Source organism: Eublepharis macularius, chromosome 12 (assembly GCF_028583425.1).
Source record: "Eublepharis macularius isolate TG4126 chromosome 12, MPM_Emac_v1.0, whole genome shotgun sequence".
Lineage (NCBI taxonomy): Eukaryota > Metazoa > Chordata > Lepidosauria > Squamata > Eublepharidae > Eublepharis > Eublepharis macularius.
The window spans coordinates 33,545,763-33,569,057 of record NC_072801.1 but is presented as its reverse complement, the minus strand read 5'-3'; the positions used below and the strand labels follow the sequence as shown (position 1 = coordinate 33,569,057).

The 23,295-nt window shown below is 43.6% G+C and overlaps 1 protein-coding gene across 2 annotated transcripts in view; it reads left to right on the top strand.

The window, feature by feature from the left end:
* ACLY (ATP citrate lyase) overlaps positions 1-23,295 on the top strand; it is a 56,037-nt gene that overhangs the window by 7,190 nt on the left and 25,552 nt on the right. For both annotated transcript variants that reach the window (XM_054992819.1, XM_054992818.1), the window contains exons 2-8: positions 12,218-12,382; positions 14,709-14,831; positions 15,024-15,086; positions 16,968-17,158; positions 17,966-18,045; positions 19,158-19,288; positions 21,347-21,465. In XM_054992819.1, the coding sequence (XP_054848794.1) occupies positions 12,224-12,382; positions 14,709-14,831; positions 15,024-15,086; positions 16,968-17,158; positions 17,966-18,045; positions 19,158-19,288; positions 21,347-21,465 (866 nt within the window). In that variant the 5' untranslated portion in view covers positions 12,218-12,223. The remainder of the gene's footprint in view (positions 1-12,217; positions 12,383-14,708; positions 14,832-15,023; positions 15,087-16,967; positions 17,159-17,965; positions 18,046-19,157; positions 19,289-21,346; positions 21,466-23,295) is intronic.

The following is a 23,295-nucleotide window of genomic DNA, read 5'->3' as shown; positions in this document are numbered from 1 at the left end:
GCCACCTGTTTAAGTTTGCAAAACAAAAGCGCCGCCCTCAGAGAGAACATGCCAACAAGCAAAACGCAGAGGGCAATAACAATGAAATATATGTAAGTTACTAGAGAAATTGTGAGACATATATATAAAAGATATATTCCAAGAAAAGTAAAGTGTATATGCTACATAACCATAAAAAGGAGTAGATATAGTCCAAAAAGTACATTGTAAAATAGGTCAGCGGCTGTCACACAATTTCTCTAGTAGCTAATAGTCCAGTACAGGTGCTGAGTAGAATAAAGGAAGAAGACAGAACGACGATGTCTCGTCATGCCAGGTAAATATATAATACTTCAATCAAACAATGATAGTCTATTTTTCTTTTTTCTTTTTCCTTTCTACAACTGCTGTAAATATAGGGGTGCAAGGACTCTGCGACGAGACAAAGCACCACAGTGAGACTCTCTGGTGGTAATTACAAGCACCTCAAAGAATCTCAAGCACCTCAAAGAAGGTGCTCTGGCCAGCGGCTGATTCTTTGAGGTGCTTGTAATTACCACCAGAGAGTCTCAGTGTGGTGCTTTTTTTTGTAAATGTTTCTCAGGTGTATTGTTTCTGAGACTCCTGAGGAAGGCTCTACGAAACAAGTCACTTGCAGGCTCTTTGTCAAGTCGCAGGGTCCTTGCACCCCTCTATTTACAGCACCTGTAGAAAGGAAAAAGAAAAATAGACTATCATTGTTTGTTTGAAGTATTATATACTTACCTAGTATGATGAGACGTCGTTGCTCTGTCTTCTTCCCTTATTCTACTCAGCACCTGTACTGGTACTTAGACTATTAATTACTAGAGAAATTGTGTGACAGCCGCTGACCTATTTTACAATGTACTTTTTGGACGAATGCTTTCACAATATCTACTCCTTTTTATGGTTATGTAGCATATCTGTTTAGGTTTAGCAAAGTTGCCACATCATATGCCTTTAGAACATACCTAATTAATTAGGCGGCATAATTAGAAGAAGAAAAATTAAAGCTGTTTTGAATGAGTAGCTGCAAAATCTTCAGGTCAAGTTCCATCTTGGAAGTGGCTTTCCCACACATGAATCCAAGTTGCCTTATACTGAGTCAGGCGATCAGTTTGTAAAAGTATTGTCTACACTGACTGGCAGTGGCTCTCCAGAATATTAGGTGGAGGTCTTTCTTATCACTTGGTTCCTGATCCTTTTAACTGGAGATGATAGGAATTTAACTTGGAACCTCCCATATGCAAACAACACACTCCGCCACTGAGCCACATCCCCTTCTGTCAGAGAAAGGAGAGAGTCTTTCTTAAGGTGGTGTATGGTGTGACATGAGAATTCGGCATCGAAGAATAACAAACATTTTTTCCCCTTCAGAACTGTTTGTTTTCCTCTTGGGGATATGTGTGCAGGTTTAGTGGATTTAAAACAACTTGAACAAATAAGGTGTGTTTTTTTTTTAATCCGGGAGGCAGCCCTGTATATTTTTACCTGTAAGAGGGCAAACTTAGCAAGATGCAAATTGTTCCCAAATTAGCTTTCTTACAAGAGGCTCTCCATCATCTCTTGATGCATCCCCCTTCAGCCGTTCCCAGATTCTTGAGCTTTTAATAGAACAGAGGCTGTTGGGGGGCATTATACAACTGGAGACAGAGGGAAGTGTCTGGTGTTTGGTTTGTGTGAGATGCTTACCGACCTCCTTGGAGCTTTTCTGATTTTCTTCAGACACGCTCCTCTGCCCCTTCTGTTAGATGCAGAGCACAGCTTGACGACAGCGTCTGGAAGATTGATGTGACCTTCATGCACAGAACTTGGAGTGGGTCTCTTCAGGCATTCTAGAAAGAATGATTCCTTTGCAAGTTTTTCATAACAGTTCTTGAAATGGAGACGTATAGCCCTTTGGCACTGCAAGAATGAAGTGGTCGCCTTGCCTTGTTCAGTTAGCACCTGGAGATACCATAGGAGTGGACTCAAAACGAGATTGAAGAGGAATCGAGATCATTAGAATTTGTGGGAGGAGAGAGGCGAGGAGTCTGAGGTTTCTTCTTCAGTCAAATGTAGGGGAAGTATGATTGATTCTGTTTCAGAAAAGTCTTCACACTGTACTTCAGGCTTTTTGCGTTCCTTGGTTGTGTGAGTCAAATGTGAAATCAGGTTTCTACAGATTGCATCCCAGCAAGTAGATGGAGGGAATATTTTATTATTATTATTTTTTATAATATTTTTATTTTTTATTAACTACATTAACTAACAATACAAAGGGAAGAAAGGGAACAAGGGGAGGAAGGAAAAAAAAAACACAACAACTACAACATGTAACCACTATGCTACACAAAATGTTTTCCCTTCATACTGCCATTATTCAAAAGTTAAAGCTTTATGTTATATTGATGGAGTGGTTGACCTTACTAAATGCAAATTACAATTTAAATTCAAATTAAATTTTCCTTCCCCTCCTGGGTCCCGGATGCAATTCTCTCTGAGCAACTGCAGCCGCAGTGCTCGTTTCCTCCCCCACCCCTCAGACTTCTCCTTTTCGTCTTGCTTGGTGCACTGAAATTCCGGATTTTTATCCTCAAAATCCCTTAGTTGATCTTCTGATAATATCTTGAAAGCTTGATCTTTGTGACTGAACCAGATTCCTTCCGGAAATAACCATTTGTACTTTATTCCACGTTCTCTCATAAGAGCTGCGAACTTTTTATACTTAAAACGTCTTTTCCGAACTAGAAATGGGACGTCTTTCAATATCTTAACTTTATTACCCAGAAAATCCAAATCTGCATTGTATGAATTATATAGGATAGTGTCCCGGATCCTCTTAGATGAAAAATCAATGATGATCTCGCGAGGCAGCTGACGCTTCATTGCATATTTTGAAGTAGCCCGACGGACTTCCAAAATGGCGCTTTTTACTTCTTCTTTAGTTGCCCTCGCGGGTGTCGCCAGTAGTTCCGAGACCAGACCCCGTAAATCCTCATTTTCCTCCTCTTTCACATTCTGGAGGCGCAAAATTGTCTGTGTTCGTTCCACTTGTAGCCCGATCAGCTGGTTCTCCACCAGCTTAAGCTCTTTATTCGTAGCCTTCACGAGTGACGCACTTTCCCGAGCAGACTTCTCTGCACCCCCCCGCTGCTTCCTTAATGGTTTTCACTTCGCTCTCAATTAAGCCCACCCTTTGATCTGTTTCGTTCAGCTTGTCAACAAAGGGTTTTATGGCTTCACCAACCGCCCTCTGCACTACTTCCTCCAACGACTCTCCCTTCAGGGCAGCCGAAACTGACTTGCCCAAAGCGGGACTTTGTTTTTTTGTTGCCATTTTTTGGGGGGGGGAAACCGCCAACCAGATTCTGAAACTCAGCGAAGGGGAAGAACGAGCCTTCTTAGCTTCAGATCCCACCACTCCTTCACGTACGCTTGTAATAACAGAAGGGATTCGCTTACTTGCAGGCTTTCGCCTAATTCTGCTCTTTGCCGTTTTCCATGGCCCGGCAGCACTCGAGGCGCCACGCACGTCTGCCGGCCTCCGTAGGGACAAACGGGCAATTAACCCCCCGCATTGATTCCGGGGGGCTCTTCCCGCAGCGTCCCAGACCCAGCCTCCCTCACTGGGAGTTTTGGGGGCTAATCTTCGCAGATCAGCCGCCCGGACAGGGTGCTCAGGCGCTTCCTCTCGGACCTGCGAAGAGGAGCGTCCGACATGGCTGAGAAAACGAAACCGAATCATGGAGGGAATATTTTATGAAATGGATAAGTTGGCTTTTTAATATTTAATTTGGGGAGGGAGGTAATGGTTAGATTCAGGCTAGCAAGACCTGGATTCAATTCGCTTCCCATTTTAGGCCATGAATTGTGTTAGAGAGCAGGCTTTTTATTTTGAACATTCCCAAGAGCAATGCCAAGTTTCTATCACTTTGGGAACAGTAGCCTTGGCTACCTAACTTCTCACTGAGGGACATGTCACATGGAAGTGAACTGGCTGCAATACATATTTTTTTTAAAAAATTGCTGTATTCTGCAACCGTGACCTGGATGGACAAGCTAGTCTGATCCCATCAGCTCTTGGAAGCTAAGACGGATCAGCCCTGGTTAGTACTTGGATGGGGGACTACCAGAGAAGTTCAGAGCTGCTACTCAGAAGCAGGCAATAGCAAACCACCTCTGTTAGTCTCTTGCATTGAAAGCCCTACAGGGTTGCTACAACTAGATGGCGCTGTCCACAACATTCTGCTATCTGCCCCAGGTCTCATCTCTGCTAGCAGTGACGTCCTAAATAGGGTTACGTCCTTCTAAACCTATTAAGTTTGATAGACTTAGAAGGGTGCAGCTCTGCTTAAGATGGCATGGTAGGCCACTTCTGTGATTGGCTGAAAATGAATTTAAAACTGATTCCACCCAACAATTAATAGAGCACTGTATTCTCCATTAGAACTTTGTCCTCCGCAGCAAAAACATCTGTCACTGCAATCTCATGGCTATCTGTTGGCTGCTTTATTATTTGAGTTGAGTTTTCACTTGTGTACAAATAAAATCTCTATTCACATTGGCAGTTCAGGGAGAGGTGCAACAGGTTCCAGGTGCGTCTTTGGCCCCTGCTGTTCTGCCCACAGCTCTGGTACAGAGGTGGGTAGGCTGTTTGAGCTGCCAGCCTCCTCTCTGTGTAGAGCACCCACCTGCTGCTTTCCCTCCCATTTGCCATTTTTGCTTCTCTGAGGTGGGGTGGATATATGGGACCTTCCCCCTAAGAATGTATGTGGCTGTGTCAGTGATTTTGCTCATAATACTATTAATTTTTTTTAACTGTTCATTTACATGGGGGCTGAGCAGATGAAAGAACCTGGGGCTTCACTAGTATGGAGAGGGTTGGATCCCCCACTCCTCCACTTGAAGCCAGCTGGGTGACCTTGGATCAGTCCTGGCTCTCTCAGCCCCACCCACCTCACAGGGTGATTGTTGTGAGGATAATAATAACACACTTTGGAAACTGCTCTGAGTGGGCATGAAGTTGTCCTGAAGGGCAGTACATAAATCGAATGCTGTTGTTGTTACTTATCAACCCTAATCTTATTTTACTACTTTAAGATCACAAAATGTATCATTTGTAGCTCAGCATGTAAAATTGTACTATTTGGCATATTTATGGAATTAAAAATACAAATGCCTTTGTCTTTTACAAGCAAGTTTTTGAAATATAGCATGTACATGAAAGAGGTGAAAACTGCCACACCCTATGCTACCTTAGCACGTGAATTTGCCTTCAGGAAGGTAGGAAAAATATATGTTAAAAATAAAGAGCACAGATCTTGTAGTAAGCAAAAGGTGTATTATTTGAACATACCGTTACAGTAGGAGAAGCGGTGTATTTGGGTAGAGAGGTAAATTTTATAACATTGAACTCTTTGGTAGCGTAGTATTGTTCACATTATAGTATACTGTGGACTACAGTTACCAAATAATAAACATTTGTTGTAGAAATCTATAATAAGCACAGGAATGGTAGTTGTCCACTGTACATACAGTGTGGAATAGTAATTAGAGTTTCTGACTAGAATCTGGGAGACCCTGGTTCAAATGCCTCAGAGCGGGACCACAAGTGACGCCTGACACAGGTTGGACACTAGTCAGCTTCCCTCAAGTTTTGATGGGAAATGTAGGCATCCTGGTCTTGCAGCTTGACTCTCCGACTGCTGTCCAATGGACTTTTCAACTGTCACTTGTCCAACATTCCGCCAAGCTGCCTACATTTCCCATCAAAACTTGAGGGAAGCTGACAAGTGTCCAACCTGTGCCTTTTGTCACTTGTGGTCCCGCTCTCACTCTGCCATGGAACCTGCTGGGTGACCTTGGGCCAATCACATGCTCTCCCTAACCTGCCTCACAAGGGTGTTGTGAGAATAAAATGCTGAAAAGGAGAATTACATAAGCCCTTCTGGGGAGAAAGATGGCGATAGAAATGAAATAAATAGAGGAGTGAGTGGGATGGAGGAAGTAAATGAAGTAAAATAAAATAAATCTTCATACTACGCATTTAGAGTGAGTACAACTTTATCCTTACTTTTGTTCGCTTAATCCAAAAGAGAGAATATTTCATTGGAACTTTTTCAGTTTTCGTAAATATTTCTTGGGTGGGAGAGGAATTTTTTCCTGAATTTTATACGTTCTTGCCTCCGCGGCCTTCATATCTCTATGCACCAAGTGTTGCAATGCTTCCTACAACAGTGGTTTGCTAATCCATGCTGATAAGCTGGTACTGCTGATCAAAAAACTTTAAAAAATGCCATAAACTTGGTCTTGAAAAGAAAATGAAAGGACAGCATAGAAAAACAATGGCATGTAACAGCTTGGAAATAAGTGTTTAGATCCTCTGTAGTGCCCAGGATAGCTTATGAGAAAGCAAACCTATCCCAAACAAAGCAAGGGGAGTTAATGTTTTACTTATTGGCCCTTTTCGCACTTACGGTTTAAACTGCCATTTATGAGCATTCACCCCAATTTTGATTTGGTGTCTGTGCTTCATTTCAAAACCTCAGTGCAATTTTGGGCTTTCGGGGCCTTGCAATTCACGTCACACTTTTTTTAAAAAAATTGAGCATGCGTAGTAACGTTGCAGTGTTGGAACCCTTCCCCCCTTTTTGCTGATTGGGCTGTCCCCTGCCCACTGGAGAGGCAATTGGTGGCAGAGTTCTGGGGGAAAACATGTACCACTCTCATTTTTTTTAATCAAGCCAGGAAAGAGTTAAAATGCTGCTGATTCATCTCCTCCCAGGAAGCAGAGGCTTGTTTCCAAAGGGCTGTGCAAAATGCTTGGGTTTCCCTCCTCCCCCCCATCTTTGGCAAAGTCTGAAACATGCCTGGGAGGGAGGGAAAAGCAGCCATTTAATCCTTTCTTGGCTTTTAAAGCCAGGAAGAAAGTGCAGCAACATTACAATGTTGCAACCCATTCTTGTCTTTAAAAAAAAAAGAATGTGTGTGCATACCCTAAGGGAGGAAGGAGAAAGCAGCTATTTAACACTTTCCTTGCTTTTAAAGCTAGCAGGGAATTAGCAGCAAGCTTAGGAATCATTCCTGGCTTTTGAAAAAAAATAAAAGAGCATGCATACCGGGAGGAAGGAAACCAACGAAGAAGCAGCCTTATGACCCTCACCTCGCTTTACTAAAAAAAATGGTGGACAAGGAGTTCAGAGAGCTGAGGAGGGTGGGAGTGGTTAATTCTGCACAAACCAATCAGCTCCCAGGGAAAAGGAGAGGGGGGGAGAGAAGCAAAAAGTGGGCAAAAGTGTTCACATTAGCAAAATGTGGGCCAGCTGCCAGTCGGCAGCGAACTTAAAAAAACATTGGGGTATGTCCGCAGGGGGAAAATCGGGGATACAGCGGACAAAAAGCGGGACTGCATCCCATGACTGCTTTTAAGTGTGAAAACCTTGCAAACATGGGATGTGGAACAGGTACAAACGCGCTCTAAAAACCCAGTGCGAAATGTACCATTGATACTTTCTGAGAATTCCAAAGTAGATTTTCGTGCATGCAAAGCTGACTCACTGAATTAGACTGGAGGTCCACCAGAACCTTAAGATCTAACAAATGTATTCCAGTGTAAGCTTTCATAACTCAGAAGTGGTTTAATTGGTTAGACTGCTGATCTGTCTGGCCCATAATAGTTTACTGGCAGCAGCTCTCCAAGGTCTTGAGCAGGGATCTTTCCCAGGCCTGCTCCTCTTATCGCTGCGGGAGATGAAATCTTCTGTATTCAGAGCATGAGATCTGTGGCTGAGCTTTCAAGCCTTCCATCAGTGGGCTCACTGACTGAAACTGACAGCAGGTTTGTTCAGCAAAACATCTTTTGCATTCGGCAGTGCCTTCGTTTTTGCACCGGTAGATTTAGTACGTGTCAAATGACCGTAACGCCTATCAACTTGTGAAATGGAGCACTGTGTTCTAAAATGCTAAGCAATCATTTCGTGTGCTTCATCTCTTCCTCCCTCCTCCCCCCCCCACACACATTTTTTGCCAGAGTGTTAAATTATGCATCCATGAAAATTTGATTGGCTCTTGGTTCAGGTTGTCTGTCCACATCCTCTTTTAATCCCTGGGTGCAAATCTCCTAGGCCTTCAGTAGACATTTGGCAGATGGAACATTTCCTAACAGGAAGTTTTAACAACTAGGTCAGTATTGTACCTGTTGAATTTCTTGTCCTGCTGTTGTTAAAAGCCAGAATCCTGCCAGATCTTGGTGGTTGATGGAGTCTAGGGGGAGGAGGTTCCTAAAACTCGTTCTGGATCTAGAATACCATGAGTGTGCCCTCTGTGTCTCTTACTCCTTACCCATGTCCCTATGCTAGCTTTAGTTTGAGTTTCTTTGAAAAGAACAATACAAGACCCAACTTCTAATCTTCATGGAGGTTCCGAAAAGAAGGATCTGCTACCTCCCCCTCAACAGTCTTCGTGAAGTTCTCATTCCCAAAAATGCAGCAGCGCCACTTCCATTACCAAGCTGTCTTTTGGCACATCAATAAAACAAGTGCTTGATACATCTCCCTGCAGCTTTAGAGCTATTGAGAGAGAGCGGGAGGCATTGTGTCTTGTACCTGAGAGTGTTGAGAGCCCCTGGGGGAAGGAGAGACCAGTTTAAGAAAGTGATGAATGAAGTTTGTGGTGGCAAAGAGAACTTGATGTGCAGGAGCCTGTTTGAGAATGCAGTTTTTAAATGCGTGAAGTACTTGAATTTCATTCACAGCTGACAGGATTCTGTCTAGAAGATCGACAAGGATTTTTGGATGCCTGAAGTGCATTAGGAAATCCCCCCCCCTCCCCAATATTTGGTGTCAAACACATGAAATGCTCACAACTTTAACAGGGGCCGTTTCCACACGGCTTACCTGAAGCCGGGCCATGGTGCAACGTTGCAGATCATGCCGGGGAAAACGCGAAATACTGTGTTTTCTCGTGTGAGTTTTGCGCAACGTCACGCAAAACTCGCGCGAGAAAATGCGATATTTCGCATTTTCCCCAGCATGATCCACAACGTTGCTCCATGGCCCAGCTTCAGGTAAGCCGTGTGAAAACGGCCAGGGTATCATGTCCTCATATTTTTCACTTTCACTGTGGCCATGCCTTGGCTGTCCAATTGACATTGGAAGGCTTTAAAAAAACGGTGTGAATGTTCTGCTCTTCCTCTGAGAAGATGTGGTAGCATCAATAGAACTGTAACTCTACTCTCAGGAATAATTGACTAATTCAGTCACACCCACTGACTGAAAGGAGCCAAGCCTAGAGCAGTGACTCAGGTAGAGATGCAGCAGACAACATCGTCTGTGGATCCGTCCTTTGGGATCCTAGTGAATTACTAACTTACTGCAACACAGCTAGCAGATCCTCACATTCCTCGGCACAATTGGGGAATTCTTATCTCTGCAAATTCAAGAAGTGGTTTCTCCTCCTTACACTGGGCCTTCTCCTCTTCCCCCTCCGCTGGTCTTTTCCATTCCTCTCTGTATCTTGTTACTTTGCTGTTGATGGAGGTGCTTCAATCAACACACTCTGCATGATTGTTCTCTTCCTAATGGCATCCTCTTTGCTGCCCTGCTGTGCTGTGAAAATGGAAAGAGCTTGTGGGTTGGGAGCATGTTTTAATTTTTAATCTGAGTGACTGTCTTGATATATAACATGTTCACGTTGGACCTGGATTCAGACTCCATCTCTTAGCCATAACTTGCTTGCATGGCACTCAGTGAGTTGTCTAGGATCTTAACAGTTCTGTAGCTCTCGTCTTCTACCTAACCTACTCTTGTAGTTCTCCAGTGAAAACCAGTCTAATAACTGCAGAACCTTAGCTGTCTTCTACTTGTGAAACTAGTATAGCCCACAGGGGCTGCGTAGCCCAGGGTTCTCTGCTGTACTGGCTTTCCAAAGTGTGGACTGAGAAGTTTTTCCAGCCCTGCTACTTCCCATGTTTCCTGGGAATTCCAGAGGTTAAATGTGGGACAGCCTTCTACATGCCAAGTACATTCTCTTTTGCTGGTTTAGTTTGTCTTACAAATTAAATATGTGAAAAATCTGCAGTGTACTCTTAAGTACAGTCTGGTGTAGTGGTTAAGAGCGCAGGATTCTAATCTAGAGATCTGGATTTGATTCCCCGCTCCTCCACTTGAAGCCAGCTGGGTGACCTTGGGCTAGTCACAGTTCTCTGGAGCTCTCTCAGCCCCACTCACCTCTTAGGGTGTTTTGTTGTGGGGATAACAACTTACTTTGTAAACTGCTCTGAGTGGGCATTGAGTTGTCCTGAAGGGCAGTATATAAATCGAATGTTGTTGTTAATTGATAATGTTAAAGTGTGCATGTGTGTATCTCTGCAATGGCCTGAATTGACCCATGAGCTCAATTGATTTACCATGATAATTTCTTATGAATGGAGGAGATTGCCTCCATTTTCTCCTAGATCTGTTCTGCTGGGTATCATGTATTTCCAGCACACTAACAAAGACACAGTGGAAGAAACGGCTTTGCAAGTCATCCTTTCCTTAGCATGAGCCCAGAATCTTATTGTGTCAAATTAAACAACTCCCCCACCTCCCAATCAACCCCAAACCTTCCTTTATTAAAAATGTTTGTTTGAAACAAGAACATTTTATAGTTCTTGTAGAACAAGTAGATCTGGGTGTGTAAGATTGCCAACAGGATTTGGTTTGTTGTGCAAGAATAGTTTAACAATCCTATTCTAAGCCAAGTTGCACCCTTCCAAGTCTGTTGAAGTCAGTGGGCTTGGAAGGGGCAGTGCTGCTTAAAAGGGAATTGCAAATGACAGAATTGATCGATGAGTTAAGGAGACTCAGATTTTGTTCTGGTAATGAAAGTGATTTAATGGATTAAAGAGTTTCAGTGTTGATAACAACCTGGTTTTAGGAGGCCTGAAATGAAGTTTTGTGTAATTTACAGCAGAATCCAATGCAGAGTTAATACAGTCTAATCGAAGCCCATTACTTCCAACGGATTTAGTCTGGAGTGGCTCTGCACAAGATTATACTGCTACACATTTGGCAAATTTCTTCCTGTAAGGAACTGGCATTTGTTAAGGGCTGAATTACACTTACATTCAAAAATTCTCTTCCTGGAAGATCACAAAATATTCTTTCATATGCATTTTGAAAGCATCTGTTATTTGACTTTCAAAGATTCTTTTGTAAGGAAGTCTTAGTATCAGCATATGATTGACGCAAACAAATTGATCAGAAACTGAAATATATCATGGGAATTGAACAGTCACACGGGATTTGAAATTCAAATAAGCAGTTGGATGAGGACACTGTGGTCAACTGTTTCTGTTTGGGAGGGAAGGGAACTGTGTGAGTGTGTGTGTGAGAGAGAGAATGAATGAATTTTGGAGTGGTATATATTGAGGATGGGCTGATTTCAGTCTTCCAGTCTCTGTGGCCCAGTGTATTCTTAAACATTGCAAGGCAAAAGTATGTACGTGAGAGCTCTTAACAATTGAGGTATAACTAATTTGTGCCAAGTAATGCTCAGCATTCTCACTTGCCTTGAAAGCCCCATGCTGGGGTCACCATAAGTCAATTGTGACTTGACAGCACTTCACACACACTCACACACACAGTGCTCAGAATGTATTCTTGCTTAACAGCTTAAGAATTATCTTACTGGATCTCATCAAACTCCAACCTAATACAGTAACAATTTAGGTGGTCCACCAAAAATTAATCTGTGGTCAACTAGTGGATCACAGCCTACTTTTTCCCTGCCCTGATGTATTTGGGATCCTTAGGTATTTTCCCAGATTCAGACATGTTTAGTTTCAGAGACACAACTACTTCAAGAATCTGGGTCCATTTTATGCTATTTTCCAAAATATTTGGTCCCTGAATACCAAACCTTCTGAAAGCCAGCCCACTTGTTCAGAACAAATCCTATGGTCCTGCTAGTCTAGTTTATATGCAGGGGTATTTTTGTTCTCTTTTTCTCATACAGTTCCTCATGTCGTGTCCCACATGCATTTTGAAGGGGTACAGTCCCCTGCGGGAAGGCCGTACCACAAGACTTTATGTAGATCAGGCTTCCCAGGGTACTACCACTGGAGAAGTAAGACTCTCACGGTGGTAGAAATATTCCTAGCTCTTTTGGCTACATAATGTTTAAACAGTAAATCCTATAATGATCAGAAACGTTCCTATTGTTAACTTCAGCGTCCCTTTTTAATCTGCATTAGGTAGCCATGTCTGCCAAAGCTATTTCTGAGCAGACCGGGAAGGAGTTCTTGTATAAATACATCTGCACCTCGTCTGCCATCCAGAACCGCTTCAAATATGCCCGGGTATCACTGGAGACTGATTGGGACCATCTGATCCAAGATCATCCCTGGCTTTTGACTGAGGTGAGCAGAATTGGCAGCTCTTCCTTGTCCCTTAAAAGGCATCTGCCCTGTAAGATCTGTATGGGGATTGAACAAAAATGGCTTTAGCTCTTAAAAGCTCCTGTGTGAGAGATGCTTTCATGTATGTGAACAGGGGATGTGAGTGACTCTTGAAACTCAGTCCCAGGGAGGCAAATCTACTTGTCTGAAATTAGAAGAAGGTAAGCTGGGGTAGGCATGGTCCAGGAACAGACCAGGCTGAATGGCCCCATGATGCTCCATGGCAGCATTGTGAGGGTCGCTCGGCTCAGATCTGAAGTTTTAGGGTACTTTTTTGTCTCCTATTGCTTGGCAGCACAAGTTAAATTGCAGGCAGGAGACATTCGTCTGACCTTTCTTTAGTTCCCTGCGTCTCTCTCTTTGGCTGCCATCCATTTGTTTAATCACATTTAGTTGTACATGGATCTGCTGTGCAATCCCATTTTTCTTTGCTGGTGGAAGGCAGCTTGTATCGGCTGCTAATTAAATGAGTCAGTTGCTGGCATGCATCAGCAAGGGGATGATTGGACTTGATGAGTCTTGCCAGAAAAGTAGCAAAGGGTTTGGGAGCTCCCTTGAGCAGGCACTCCAACCTGCCTTTTTAAAAAAAAATTCCTGTGTGCTGAAACAAATGTTTAGGGTTACTGATAACATTGGTTTGGGCAAGTTTGTCAACAGCTTCTTGGTTTGTTGTCTGGGGATGTTGGTGGATCCCCCAGCTGGCTCCTGCTCTGTACATTGACCCTTTTTACCATCTGATCCAGTAGTGTGGCAAATGGGGAGAGACTGTGGGTGTTTTCACATGTCCAAAGCCTCCGGAAGATTGCGTGAAACTAACGACATGAAGCGTCTTCCTAGCGTGATTTCCCAGCACAATCCCATTTAATGGCGCGATTTCTGATGTCATTGTGCCATTAAATGGGATTGTGCTAGGAAATTGTGCTAGGAAGACACTTCATGCCATGAGTTTTGCGTGATCTTCCGGATGCTTACAAGTATGTGTGAAAACGGCCTGTAATGTCCATGCCAGCTGTGGTTCTCGAGTGTAATATGATGAGACAGATGCTGAAGTAGAAGGTGTCTCTAACCACTCATTCAAGGCTGGTGGACCTCTCAAAGTGCCAAAGGCCCCAAATGCATATAGACAACCTGCCAGGGAGAGGAAGGTCCTCAAACCAGGGTACAATGCCATAGAGTCCAACCTCCAAAGCAGCCATTTTCTCCCAGGGAAATGATCTCTGCAATCTAGAAATCAGTTGTAATTCCAGGGGATCCCAGGCCTCACTTGGAGGTTGGCAATGTGGGCCATTGAAAATATATTTGGTAGGACTATCCACAGCTGTATGCATGCCTTTTAGACAACTATATTGGCTTGTATTGCTCGTGGCGCCAGTCACATATTCATACTGTATTGTACTGAGTCTTTTAATTATTGCTGTTAGATATCTGTTTATGATTTTAACGTATAATGTTTTCCTTTTGTTGTTGGCTGCCCTGAGCCCTTCGCAGGGAGGTTGGGGTAAAAATACAAATAAATAGATAAATAGTTTGCCCCCATGACTAATAAAGGCAAAATCAATGTGTTTGGGTCAAGAAATGATATTGGGCACAGAAGTCCTGCATCCCAACCTTGGAATATCCACTCAGACTTTCTTCTGTGCCTCCTGCTGCTAACAGTAGAAACAAATTTACATTCTTTAAAAAGAAGGGTCTATAAAATGTGTTGGTTGTGCAAAATAGCTGTATAAAGAACAAGTTATGTTGACTGACTTGGATGCACTTAATGGTTGCACAAAAGTGTAAGAGGGCACAGATGCCTCCAGTGTTGAATGTTGTACTATAACTGAGCTACAGCAATTGTTTGTAACTGGATTGTCTTGTCTGCACAAGAAAAAACAGTTGCACATGATCGCTGTAGCACGAGAGCCCATTATGAAGGGTTGTGGTTCTCCTCTCTGGAGTTCTCTCACTCATCCTTTCTCCTGGCCTGTGTCTACAACAGATCAAAGGAAATAGGCTCTCATGACTGAGTTATCAAATGCTGCTTTCTGGTGGGGATTTGCATCAGTGGGGCGGCTAGAAGAATTGTACCATAGCATGTATACAAAAGGTACTGTCAACATGAGTGCACAGGCTGGTGTATTACTTCTGTCATGTGGCTGCAGGGTTTCTTTCCAGTTGGATGATTTTAGGGAAATTGAATTAGACTTTGACCTCTTGCAAAATGGGCAATTTGTAAACAAGCTTACTAGCAAGAGAAGTTTTCTATTTTTTCATTTATTTTCTTTCTTGCTTTGTAAAATTCCAGCGTCTCGTGGTGAAGCCTGACCAGCTGATCAAACGACGTGGCAAGCTTGGCCTAGTAGGGGTAAATCTTGATTTGGATCAAGTGAAGGCCTGGCTGAAGCCGCGGCTGGGTCATGAAACCACAGTGAGTACCGTGCTATAATCTCACAGTTTAGGCTGCTCTGAGCTCCTAGTAAGAATGATAGAATAGACACAGACTTAAGTAAAGGGGGGGATCCTTGGAGTCTTGGGGAAAAGCAGCATTTTAAAATACTTGTAAGGACTTATCTCATTCTACTTGCTTCTGAGCAGCTTTTTTGTGCGTTGTTTTTCACAGATTGCCAAAGCAACAGGCATCCTAAAGAACTTCTTGATAGAACCTTTCGTTCCACACAAACAGGTTTGTTTAACTTGTATGTAAATGTGCAGAATTATTATGGGGGACAACTTTGCTATATTCCTTTGGGGTGGATCTCCAGGGGCTGTTGCAGAGAGCAAGGAGTGGAATGTTCTTCTGGACGGCTGGAAGAAAAGGAACCAGTTCCCTATGTGGCTTCCTGAATTCTTGTCCAGACTCACTTGGTGCTTATACTCCAAACTAACTCCTTTAGCTGCTTACTGAGAGATTCTGTGTGTAAACTGGCTTCTCAGGGCTGGCTAGGCCTGGCCTCCTGTTTGGTACTCCTTCTGGACAATCACTGTTCTCACAAATCCCCATGCATAGTCAGTCTGATTCTAGTGACGGCACTGAGAACTGGAGCTGAGCTGTATATCTTCCATCAAATATTTTAGGTGTGGGAATGGTGCATCGTAGGGAGGAAGAAGTTTCCAGAAGGCAAGAGTGCTCTGCACAGGATAGTACATGTGTTTGAAATCAGTATGCATAGAGGCGCAGAATATATGGGTCTGAGTGTGTGCATCGTCTCCCTCACTTGCTCATGATTTTTGCATAGTAAGCTCTCCCTCCATGGTCATTTGAAAAAGCCGCATTCCCAAATACTGGGACAGAGCCATTTTGCGTGTGTGTGTGCGCGCACGTGCTGTTCTTGTGTCTGTAGACTTCGTATTCACAAACTGGCGATTCACACAGGTGGAGAGTAGGGCCCGCATACTTGTGTCTGCTGTACTTCTACGCATGTTGATTTCATTGCATGTAATGTTCTGTGTAGAGAATTACTTTCTTGTTCATCCCCCACTAGCTTTATCTTTCTCACATCTGTTCACTGGCACTTGCAAGTTGGAGCAGCTACAGTATCTGCACCATGTTTTTTTCTCATCAAATCTTCCTTCCAGCTACCAGTGGTATTTTAATCTAGTCAGTCGGATTTGGCTACATGATGGAAGATAGCATGAAGCTGACTGGTTTGCTTTGAGGGTACTGCCTTCTGAAGAGGTGATGCCACAGTGAGGGCAGCACCTCCCCATTAATTGCCTTTGTTTTGCCCTCAGTGGTGCTGTCAGATGGTTGTTTTCTTGTGTGATGACATCACTGTTTCTGGGGTGAGGGAGGAAGCACAAAAGCTGTGCTGACTGGGGCTGTGTTCACAGGAGAGGTGCCACCAAGTTGTGAGAGTGAGTTGCAGTCAAGGCAGCCTGGAAAGGGGAGGGTTTCTTCTTGCCATCTTCTTCCCCTTTGCAAAAAAGCTCTAGAAAAGCTTGGCCCTGGAAAAATAGCCAAAAAGATACAATGTGTGGGGATGGGGTGGGGTGCCCACGCGTGCACACTTTTTATGAGAGCGTTGGAAGGGGCCTTGTAAATGATCCAGTCCTACCATCTGCTCAGTGTAGAGGAAATTCAAAGGTGGAGCATCCGAGACAGATGACTGTCTGGCCTCTGCCCGAGACTTCCAGTGAGGGAGCTTCCACTTCCAGGCACTAGGTTCTAACATAGAACCACTATACTATTACAAAGTTCCTCCTGATGTTCAACCAAAACCTACCCTCCTGCAGCTTAAGCCCAGCAGCTCTAACATTCCCCTCTGAAGCAGAAGAGAACAAATCTTTGTCCTCCTCCCATAAGGTGGTCCCTCAGGTATTTGAAGAGCACAGTCATTTCTCCCCCTGCATCTTCTCTTCTCTTGGCAAACTATTTTTCAGGAGGAGGAAAGACTTTTGTGAAAAGCTGTCCCCTTCCCTCAGTTGACCCCTACCGATACCCTGCTCTTTATTGCTAGGCATTTTGTAAAACATGCATCGCACACAAGTGGGTCTTGCAGATTATAACATGTTTAAATTGCTGGCTGGCCTGTTACAATCTTACCACTTTGTGTCACATTCACAGGCAGACGAATTCTATGTGTGCATTTATGCTGCCCGTGAGGGAGACTATGTACTGTTCTACCACCAAGGGGGTGTGGATGTGGGGGACGTGGACGCCAAGGCTCAGAAGCTGCTGGTGGGAGTGGACAACAAGCTCGATGAGTCAGCTATCAAGAAGCACCTCTTGGTGCATGCGCCGCCTGACAAGAGAGAGTAATTCTGAGATGCTGTTTTGTATCCCATTAGCCATAGGTTTTTTTTTGGGGGGGGGGGCACTTCACAGTAGTAGCTGTATTCATGCGACCTAACATTTAGAAAGCTAAGAAATACTTCACCCCAGACTATTTTCCCAGAGAAGAAGAATCTTGTTTGTGGATACCTTGGGATATCCCAGAGTTTTCTTCTGCTCTGCTTTGCAATGGTGGAAGGAGATGCCCTCAGAATCAGTGTAGAGAGGAATCCAGTGCTGGCCAACCACAAAATGTCCATTTCAGTGGGTGGATCCCAGAAAAGCTACTTTCCTCCTCTAACGTCATCTGTGCAGCCAAGTAGGCTGAATTCTATTGTGCAAAGACATGTCCTTTTGGAAGGCTTGTGGCCTAGCACCCTTCTCTTCAGAAGTTAAGTGTTTCCATCTTATATGGGGGGGGGTGTCCCTCTGTTTGCTTACAATGTGTTTCTTGGTGTGTGGGAAGGGTGATTAAAATCTGGCTACTTAATTAACAACATGTTTTTGCTTGTGGCGCTGCAAATGAAGCTGCCCTTGAGACGTTCTGAGGGAGGCTTTTCTTTCCATCTAACAAGATTAAAAGCATCAGAATCAAGATGGATGAGGGTGAAGGGCAGTGGTTGAGGAGCCTGACTCATCCCGGCTAAGCCTCTGAGTCATCAGCTGGATCCATGGCAGGCAGAGTGAAGGAATTAGTGATCTGGCTGGCCAAGTGTGGAGGGCACATGGGGTTAGTGCATGTCTGTCTGCTTTTAATAAATTTGCTTTTTTCAAAAATCTTCTTCATGCAGTGTCTTGGCAAGCTTCATCTCCGGCCTGTTCAACCTCTATGAAGACTTATATTTTACTTATCTGGAAATCAATCCACTAGGTAACTTATTCCACCATTATTTTCAACAAAACAGCTGAATTTCCTCCTACGTTCTCCGGTATACCTCCTAATGAAGATGGAATGCAGTGTCTGTGCTGTAGACAACCAATACATTTCCATGAGCCCTTACTGTCAAAATAACTTTAAATTTTTCTTCCTGCACAAATGGGAAATGTAGAAGGTGCCCCATCAGTCTATCGGAATGCTTATGCAAGCGAACTGCTTCAGTGATTAATTTTAATGTGACTTTTTAGAAAACTGCTAAAGATGGACACTTTGTTCTAAGCATCACTTGCAAAGACCATCTTTGAACTTCCAGTCTTTTGTGAATTGTATGGCTGATCTGGGGTCTCAACCCTGAATCGACTATTTGATGGGTTCCTAAATCTGAAAGCCAATCCTCAAGTCAGATTGCAGGCCCTGTGCAAATAGCATTAGGTGTATCACAAGAAATAAATTTAGAAGTATTTTATTAAGAAAATGTAACCACCAAAAAGGGAGGATGCCCGTTATGTTTCTGCTTGAGTTAATCTGAATTTGCTAGGGGTAGGTAATTGTGTGACATCTTTGGATCGGGTGTGATGCAATTGCTCCAAAGCAAAGATGCTGTGCAGTTACCTACCTTTAGAAGAGGCATGCCAAGGGAAAGTCATACAGAATGCAGGCACTGGGTAGTTCCTGCTCTGACACAGTCTTCTGAAAGCAAACCTTTGCGGCTGCCTCTGACATCAGGATTGGATCCTACCAGCTTTTCCGTCAGGACAAGAGGCAGGATAGGCAGTCTCGTATGGTTCCTGTCCTGGCTGCAGCTCTGCCCCATGGTTCCCGGGATTGTCCTCTCAGGGGTCAAAAGGGTCCTCCTCCTCCCTCTTGCATTGGTAGGACACCAGATCCAATTTTGTGTCCATGCGGTTATCTCCATGACGGCAGAACTGTTTCACCCAAATATCCTATTGGAGGTGAGATCCTGAAATCAAGACATGACCTCAGATCTGGGCAATACCTTGAAATTGTCTCTTAAACAAACCTCCTTGTGTGGCTATTCTTTGTGTTAACAGCTGTTAGGGGAAAGTGTATGCTGACTCGTTCTTTTTCTTTCCCTTAAAATACAGTCGTAACCGCAGATGGCGTTTATGTGCTAGACCTGGCAGCAAAGATTGATGCAACAGCTGACTATATCTGCAAAGTGAAATGGGGCGATGTGGAGTTCCCCCCTCCTTTTGGAAGAGAGGCTTATCCAGAGGCAAGTCAAAGGGCTTTGGAAGCTATTGCAGTTCCCCCAGGTGATCCTGGGCTTTGATTCTGAAAGTAGTACCCTTGGCTCAAAAGAGTTGGGCAGAGTCAGTACCACCCATTGGCATTTTGCAGCAAGTGAACCATCAGCAAGTATTCTCTTCCTCCCTGGTCAAATCTTCCTTTGACCCCCTAGATCAAGTTTAGGCAAGCCCTGACTGTCTTGGATACCCATCTAGAAAAATAATACTTCTACTGTATCATACATGAGCTTGGATTCTAAGCTTGGCTAGCACTGTGCCATTTCCTGCTGTGGGGGGGCCATCTTCTGCTACAGAGAGAGTTCCCCCTCTGCTAGGTTTTGCCCTTATACAAGACTAGTGTGTTTTTCACTAGTGCCTGAAGAAGGGAGCTCAGACTCTTGAAAGCTTACACTCTGAAAATCTTGTTGGTCTCTGAGGCGCCACTGGACTCAAATCCTGGTGTGTTTTTTCCAATAAGCCACAAAGTACCTAGCACTGGAGGAAAGTGCAGATGTGCAGTGAAACAGATGGTCAGAGGCACAAAAACAAACAACATTTCAGATCCACACTACAGTAGTTGTAAGGGTTAGTGAGATGGTGATTAATTGTATAGTGTTTTTGTGGTTAAGAATGTGAAGGTTGTGGGTGCAGGACTTGAACTGGCTTTGCACAGAGCACCTGTGGTTTTCGAAATCTTTCTGTTTGACTGACTTCATTCCGTGTGAATGCAATTTTTAAAGATAAACAGACCTTTTGTTTAGGGATGCTCCCTTCCATCCTTGGCGTAGGAGTAGACAGGTCAAAGAGCCCTTGCACTCTAGAAAGTGTTTGAAAGTTCCCAAGGTAGGGACTTCCCAAAAGAGCAACAAATACACCTGTGACACTCAGACATAGGTCCCATTTGTCAGCCACACTGCATGGTGAGGGGTGTATTTTCTTCAGTGTGGGGTAGAACTGGGGAACGCCTGGAGCCCTGATTATCTACCATCCTGACAGAAAATCTGCTGATCTGATGCTTTGCTTAACGTCACAAAGGGATATCTGATGTTTCAGAATTTTCAATTTAATAATTGTAATAATGCAAGTGGAAGAATGGTTGCCAAGAAATCCATTTAGATATATATATAGGTATATTTCTCCCCCTTTTTTTCTGTCTCCTTCCCGTCTTGTGTGCTGTTCAAGTGCCATTTCTTAACTCAATTTGGCCTGGTTTCTAATGAATTAGTTTTAATTTCAGCTGTATTTAATCATTCTCCTTGCCAGACACTAATGAAGTCTTGTAGACTCCCTGGGCTTGTTGGGAATTTTAATGAGCGCGTTCTCCAAGTGCAGTTGTGGGCTTAGCAGAGGGAGGCTCAAGCTGCTGCTTGCTGAGGTCTGAGCCTTCGCTTTATCCATGTGTTTTTCTTTTCACGTTGTGATGGCTGAATGAGTTCCTATGGGCCTACATCTATTCTCCCCACTTCCATCTTTTGTCGGGGAGTTACCTAACTCTTTGAGCCCTGTGTTTCTGCTGGTGGGGGCGGGGGGGGGGAGTCCTGGCTGAGTACATCCCCTTTATCCCTCCCCAGGAAAGGGCAGTTGTGACAGTTGCCACCTTTTCCAACCTCCAAAGAGGTGATAAGGGAGATGTTGTCTCTGGATACCCATTTTTTGAGAACACAAATCTTGGTGTGAGAGGACTTGTGGGACATAATTCTATTTAACCCATTCCTTGTTGTGCTAATTCTTCCCCTCCCCAGCTGAAAGGCACATGCAGTAGCTGGCGTGGAAGACTTCGACCTGAGACCCTGGAGAGCTGCTAGTAGATATGACTGACTTTGATGGACTGATGATCTGGTTCACTATAAGGCAGCTTCATGTGTTCATGGGGGGTGGGGGGAATGTGCAGCTCAGCTGGTTTAGTGGAGGAAACATAGGCAGAAGATCAAGCACTCCCTCTCCTAATTTTTCCTGCAGAATGGTCCTACCTTTGCAGTACTTGTGAAATGTGAGATTTAGTACTCTGCCTGGAGAAATAATAACATTGGGATTCCGATCTGCAGGAAGCCTACATTGCTGACCTAGATGCCAAGAGTGGAGCCAGTTTGAAGCTGACGATCTTGAATCCAAAGGGCAGAATTTGGACCATGGTGGCTGGAGGCGGAGCATCCGTGGTGTACAGGTACCGTTTCTTGCAGAAGTGGGCTGACTGGGAGGGGCAGCTCATAACGTGTAGCGGAGTGTGTCCTAGGGCAGCTGCAGGAGGAAATAACTTGCCACTGTTATATGGGTTGAAACATCAGCTGGATCTCAAAGGTGCCCGGAAGGAGAACTTCCTTCTCACACCACCACAATCCATTTTTGCTTTTTGTTTATTTACAGAAATTTATGCTCCTCCTTTCTGCCCTCATCAGGGCAACCAAGGCGAGTAACAAATTAAAAACATACCAATTAAAAACTAGTCTTAATTCTTAACACCAAACAAAAACAAATAATTAAAAGAATTAAAACCAAGCTGAAATACACATAGAAAAACAACAAAGCATAGAGCAGGAAGGATGACTGAACGAGTGCTAAATGGTATATCTTCACTCACTGGCGGAAGATGGCAACAGAAGGGGACAGGTGAGTATCCCTAGGGAGAGAGTTCCAGAGTTTTGGTGCCACAACTGAGAAGGCCCTTTCCCATTTTTCCACTTGCCTAATCTCGGAAGGGCAGGGCACCCAAAGCAGGGCTTTGGAAGATTACCGTAGAGATTGGATAGGTTATTTTGGTTCTCTTGGTCTTCCTCGTCAATCATTTCACCGTGCTATCATTTATTGATTTGTTTTATTTATGAGGTTTTTTTATACTGTGTTCATACAACGTTTTTCAAAGTTGTATGCTCAAGTTGATGACATGGATAACTGAAAAGGCTGAGACAAAAACCCGTGCAACTGTTGTTCCAAAACGTGGTACAAATCAATTAGAAACTAGTTAAAATTTTAGATCAGAGAATGAATAATCCAAAAATATGGTTCTATACATACAGTGATAAATGTACAACAATATCTGTATTTGGGTATTCTTCATTTTTATATACAGTGGTACAGTAGTAATATGTTAAACAACACTGTTACTGTATTTAACTGTATTTTTTATTATTTATTATCTCATTAACATTTTTTACCAGTTCCTAATTGATTTCTATCGTGTTTTGGAGCAATACTTTACACTGTTTTTTTATTCCAGTATTTTCAGTTACCCTTCTTTCGTTGGGTCGTGCTCCCCACCTCACCCTCTTTTTTTTCTTTTTCTTCTTTGCAAGTTGATAACATGGGCAAAACCAATAAAAGTCCAAATCTCACCAGCACAACTGATATAAAAGGGCAGAGCAGAACAATTACGTTTTTACCTGTTTTGGGGGAATGGCATCAATGAGAATGTCAAACGAAACAGCTCATAGACTGATGCTTTGGAGTGACCACTGAAAAATCCTTCCTCCTTGGTGGATACCAGTTTGGCATATAGATAAGCTGCTGCTTGGAATAGGTTTCACCAGCCCGTCTTAAATTTGGGAGAGGTGCTGTCTGAGATACCCAGGGCCCAGACCGTTTAGGACATTAAATATCAAAATTGGAAGTCTTGAATTTGGCTCAGAAATAAATGAATAATCATTTTAATACCGGTTTAATATTGCTAGAGCAATTTATGCTTATGTTTGCATTTCTATACCAGTGGAAGTTTCTGAACAGTCTTCATGGACAGCCCTGTGTAGAATAACAGTAGTCTAGTCTAGAGGTTATCAGAGCATGAATGTCAGTAGCTAGATCTCCCTCTGCTGGAAGAATGTAGCCCATATACCTGGCAGAGCTCAGTCTTGGCTGAGCGTTCATTGTGCAAAGCTTTAGGCTCAAAGACTCAGTGGGCTGCATAACTGCTTATCTCAGAGTTTGAGCAGTTCTACCATAGTTTCTCTTGGTGGCCGTGTTGGTTTGGCTGGTTGAAATTTCACTTTCCTCAACTGCAAAG